Here is a 5,278-nt window from a genome sequence, read left to right on the forward strand (position 1 = left end):
AAAAAAAAAAAAAAAAAGTGTAAGCACGTTACTGGCCAAACAAAATGAATATTGGAGCTAGACTTGGTTCAGTCTGTAACCCCTTGTCTAGCTTAATAAGTCTCAAGCTTTTGGTTTGTGGACGTTAGTGTAGTACTTATTCACACTGGCTACTGCAGGAAGAAAGTAAAACAAAACTCCCAAACATATAGACAAAGAGAATATTAAGGAGAATGTGTAAGGATTAGGTGAAGAGTGCTGAGGCAGTAGAGAAGGAAGGCATAAGAAGGAAGAAAACACTAGGGAAAAGGGGGAAGGAAGAAAACATAATACCAAGAAGTGGGGAAGAGAAGAGTAAGGTAGAAGAGAGGGAAAGTTACAAAGGAATAAAGGAGAGAAAAGGAAAAAACATTTATTGAGCTCATTTATGTGCCAGCCTCTGTGCTGAGTACTTTAACATCTTTTGTTCAATTAATAATCACACCTTTAAAAGATAATTTATTATTCTGATTTTCAGAAAGATGAAATAAATTGCTCAGCGGGTAAATAAATGAAGGATCTAGCAGTCAGTTCAACTCCAAAATCCTGTTCTTTCTACTATAGCACATTGAAATGGGGATCAGGGTAGACATGCAAAGATGCTGATGGAGAAAAGCGGTTGATGGGATCACTTGAGGTCAGGAGTTTGAGACCAGCATGGCCAACACGGTGAAACTCTGTGTCTGCTAAAAATAGAAAAATTAGCCAGGCGTGGTAGCAGGCACCTATAATGCCAGCTACTCAGGAAGCTAAGGCAGGAGAATTGTTTGTACTTGGGAGGCAGAGATTGCAGTGAGCCGAGATCGTGCCACTGCACTCCAGCCTGGGCAACAAACCAAGACTCCATCTCAAAAAAAAAAAAAAAAAAAGTGGGTGATTTTTGCTGCTTCCCTGACAGGCTATATACAGCTCCCTTCAGCCTCTCCCCCAAACCATAGGTGTCCAAACAATGAGGCCAGGGTTGGAACCCCTGGCCAGTTAGACGATGAGCTGGAGGGGAGGCAACCTTTAGCCAGCAGGCTTGAGACAATCGGTGTACTCAGGGTCTCCTGGCTAGCAGGCCCAGTGGGGTCTCCAAAGCCCTTCTGTATCCTCAGTGGTCCTTAAACCCTGAAGATCCCCCCAGTTGTGTTTACTTAAGCCAGAAGGCTGGGCAATCTCTATATCCTTTCTCCATCGATCATTCTATGATTATTTTGTTAGAGAATTATTATTGTTCAGAGTACCAGATCTTAGTTGCATTCCACAGATAATAAGTTGGGCTCCAGGCTGGGCATGGTGGCTGTGACACCTGTAATCCCAGCACTTTGAGAGGCCAAGGCGGGTGGATCACTTGAGGCCAGGGGTTTGAGACCAGCCTGGCCAACATGGTGAAAGCCCATCTTTACTAAAAATACAAAAATTAGCAGGGTGTGGTGGTGGGCACCTGTAATCCAAGCTGCTTGGCAGGCTGAGGCAGGAAAATCACTTGATCCTGGGAGGCAGAGGTGCAGTGAGCCAAGATCGTACCACTGCACTCCAGCCTGGGCAACAGAGTGAGACCCTGTCTCAAAATAAATAAGTAAATAATAAGTTCAGCTCCAAATTGGGGAAATGTAGGGTCCACAGAAAGAAGTGGTTATCATTACTAGGGGAATAGGGGCCTTTTACTGAGAGAGGAACAGATAAACCCTCATCAACACAGAGGCACCAACACAGAAAGGAAAAAACAGAGAGTCTTAGAGAAAGAGACAGAGGCAGGGTACCCAGAGTCAGGGACAGAGCACACAGACCCGGGGAAGCAGACAGAGGCGCATAGAGGATAGATTCTGATTCGGTCAGATGGAGTCAGAGCAATGCCTGGACAGAGAGAGACCCAGCAGCTGGCAAAACAGAGGAGACATGGAATAGAATGGTGGCTAGACAGGCAAGGGGCAGGAGAGGAGGAGCAAGGCAGGGGCCTTTATGGGGATCTGTCTGTCCATACCAGCCGGGAAGGGTAGCCACCCTGGTGCTGCAGTCCCACAAAGGTGTCCAGTTCTTCTTGGTTCTGCAGGTAGGGGGCCTCCTCGGGGCCTGGGCATCCCGATGCTTGCAGTGTCCTCCTGAAACACACATTGCCACCACTACCGTCTGTATCTAGTGGCCAGTGACGGGCACCAGGGAGGAACACCGCCTCGCCTCAGCCCAGCCTTGTTGCTTGCCCCCAACCCAGCCCTTCCTGTTGGCATAGGCACAACATAGACCCAAACTGGTCCCACTTTGGGGCTCTGCTTTGCCAGGGCTGCAGAGTTGGCTGTGGGCAAGAGTGGCCCCTGCTGGTCAAAGGGCAGTACTGCCTCCAGAAGAAAGCCAGGGTTCAGGGGAAGGCGAACAGCAAGAGCAAGCTGAATTCTCCCTCCTTGCCTGGTTGCTGATGCCAACCTTTGCCCATGCTCAGCCAAATAGTGCACTCAGGACTCCCTTCCCTCTCTAACCAAGGGGCAGAATTAATACCTGACTGTGAAAGGTGGGTGACACTTGAAAGACCCTGAGATACAGTTGGTGCTACATAGGGGGGCCCAAGCATTTGGGCATCTCTGCTTTCAGCCAGCTACCCTTAGGAAGGTGCCATGAGCCCTGCAGGCATTGCTTCTCATCTGAGTTCCCACCCAAGCCAGTTCAGGGACAAGGCCCAGGGTCCTCTCCCCTCACTCAAACCAGCCAGCCCTGCCCAGGAGCTAGGGAAGGTTGGTCCACTCACCAGAGCTAAAAGAACTTGTTCAAGGGGACCATTTTCAAAGCAGAAAGACAGCGCCCTTCCATGGCCAGCAGCCCCTACAATGTTCACTAACACTGAACTCTTCATGCTGACCCCCGGACCTTCTCTTTCTGACTTCCTCTGACTTTGGGGAAGTGGTCAGGGGTTTTCCACGGGAGGGGGAAGAGATGATCTTTCTGCTCCAGTCCACCAAGTATATGCAGAAGTCTGAGCAAGAACAACTGATCTCACGTGGCAATGCAGGACCATGAGTTAATCTAAGACATCCTGGGTTGTCCTCAGCCTGCAACCAAAAGCCCGTCAGGGACCTGGCAATGGGGCAGGCCCAATGTCCCACCCTGTGACCACCTCTCTCAAGAAATCTCTGACAGTTCACAGCTGGGTGTGGTGGCTCACCCCTGTAATCCCACCACTTTGGGAGGCCGAGGTGGGCGGATCATGAGGTCAAGTGATTGAGACAATCCTGGCCAACATGGTGAAACTCTGTCTCTAATAAAAATACAAAAATTGGCTGGTCATGGTGGCACGCACCTGTAGCCCCAGCTACTCAGGAGGCTGAGGCAGGAAAATTGCTTGAATCCGGGAGGCGGAGGTTGCAGTGAGCCAAGATCGCGCCACTGCACTCCAGCCTGCCAATAGAGTGAGACTCTATCAAAAAAAAAAAAAAAAAAAAAATCTCTGAAAGTTCTTTGGGCCTCTGTTTCCTTATCTGTAAAATGAGGAGATTGTGCCATATGCTCTCTGAGTTCCTTATGTGGTTCTATGACACCATTATGTGGTTCTATGAAACCCACTGTAGGAGGCGGAAGCAAGAAGATCCAGTGTCCTGATACTCACCGTGACTCCACACCTCCCACCCACTACTGCCCTCAGTCTGCCCTGAGAGAAGGAGATAAGAGCCACTGGGGAGAGGCATATTTTGGAAGGCAGCATCCATCCTCCCCAAAGGCCCACCAATGGGATTGAGCTCTGGTTCTCCAGGGAAAGGACTGGGGGCCAGGTCTCCTCGACTCCTGTCGTTCTTCAGATGGTTGTCTCTTGAGGGAGATAATTAGAGAGTTATCTAGTTCTTTCTCACTTTCCCATTTTCTCCAAGGCCTAGGCCTGGAGGGAAGGAGGTACAAGAGGTTCCCTGGGGGCTTACCTACTCAGTGGGTCCTCGAGCTCCCTGCCAGGCCCCCAACTATGTCTTTTGAAGACGTCATAGTTGCGGCCGTGGGCCCAGAAAGCCCCCGACCTTCGGAGGGGTACAGCATGCGAGCCATTCCCCTCCTTTATTTCCCCCGCTTCTTCTTCCTCCAGTTCTCTGGATTCAACAGCAGAAAGACAGCGGCGAGTGTGGCCTCGGGGCACCTGGGCTCCACCTGTAAGGAACACGTCTGGGACGGCTCTGTTCATGGGAGACACACACAGACCAGTCTGCATCAGCAAGAAAGAAAAGGGTGAGCAGGGTTCTAGAACCCTGGAACCTTGGAAACAGAAGTGTGTCACAGTCAGCTGGGCTTCGGAGTGCCTAGCCACCCCTCACTTTACTAAGACACAGAACTGGAGAATGTGTGGCTCAGGGTCACATTGTGAATTAGCTGCAGAGTCAAGGCTAGAACTTAGGTTTTCTAGATCCCAGTTCAGTGTCCTTTCTAGCACATAAAGAGATCCTCATCGTCTCATTCTTATTCATTCACTGAGGATTTATATAGCAGAAAGCCAAGCAAAGAGAAATAGATATTTTTCCTGTCCTCAAGGAATCAGAGTCTACTGAGTGGGTGAGTGTGCATGTGTGTGCACAAGCAAAAGCACAAAACACAGATGATTCCATAACTGGCTCACATATGCCAAATGCCACAAGAGAAGTTTCAACAAAAGGCTTTGGGCTGTTAAACAAGTAAGGGCACATGACCAGGTGGGAGACTCAAAAAAGGCCAGGTGAGGTGGCTCACCCAGCACTTTGGGAGTCTGCGGCGAGTGGATCACTTGAGCCCAGCTGTTCTAGACCAGCCCGGGCAACATAACGAGACCCTATCTCCACAAGAAAACAAAATGCTAGCTGGGCGTGGTGGCATGTGCTTATAGTCCTAGCTACTTGGGAAGCTGAGGTGGGAGGATCACTTGAGCCCAGGACTTCAAGGCTGCAGTGAGCTATGATCACCCCACTGCACTCCAGCCTGGGTGATACAATAAGACCTTGCTTGCTTTTGTTTTGTTTTTTGAGACAGCGTTTCGCTCTTGTCGCCCAAGCTGGAGTACAATGGTGCGATCTCAGCTCACTGCAACCTCTGCCTCCTGGGTTCAAGCGATTATATTGCCTCAGCCTCCCGAGTAGCTGGTATTACAGGCATGCCCCACCATGCCTGGATAATTTGTATTTTTAGTAGAAACGGGGTTTCACCATATTAGCCAGGCTGGTCTCGAACTCCCAACCTCAGGTGATCCGTCCACCTCAGCCTCCCAAAGTGCTGGGATTACAGGCGTGAGCCACTGTGCCAGGCCTTGTTTTTTTTTTTTTTTTGAGACAGAGTGTTG

At 49.8% G+C, this 5,278-nt stretch overlaps 1 protein-coding gene and 1 long non-coding RNA gene across 2 annotated transcripts in view; one reads left to right on the plus strand and one right to left on the minus strand.

Moving 5' to 3' along the window:
• LOC105502129 overlaps nucleotides 1–4,267 on the minus strand; it is a 25,683-nt gene extending 21,416 nt beyond the window's left edge. The window contains 3 exon segments of the mRNA XM_011928506.1: nucleotides 1,985–2,011; nucleotides 2,013–2,102; nucleotides 3,903–4,267. Of these exon segments, the coding sequence (XP_011783896.1) occupies nucleotides 1,985–2,011; nucleotides 2,013–2,102; nucleotides 3,903–4,183 (398 nt within the window). The 5' untranslated portion in view covers nucleotides 4,184–4,267.
• Nucleotides 4,268–4,401: 134 nt separating this feature from the next.
• The window catches only part of LOC105502053, a 22,453-nt gene continuing 21,576 nt past the window's right edge, over nucleotides 4,402–5,278 (plus strand). The window contains exon 1 of the long non-coding RNA XR_001000275.1: nucleotides 4,402–4,521. This is a non-coding gene — a long non-coding RNA (uncharacterized LOC105502053). The remainder of the gene's footprint in view (nucleotides 4,522–5,278) is intronic.

The sequence above is a fragment of the Colobus angolensis genome, unplaced genomic scaffold (genome assembly GCF_000951035.1).
Source record: "Colobus angolensis palliatus isolate OR3802 unplaced genomic scaffold, Cang.pa_1.0 Scaffold77, whole genome shotgun sequence".
NCBI lineage: Eukaryota > Metazoa > Chordata > Mammalia > Primates > Cercopithecidae > Colobus > Colobus angolensis.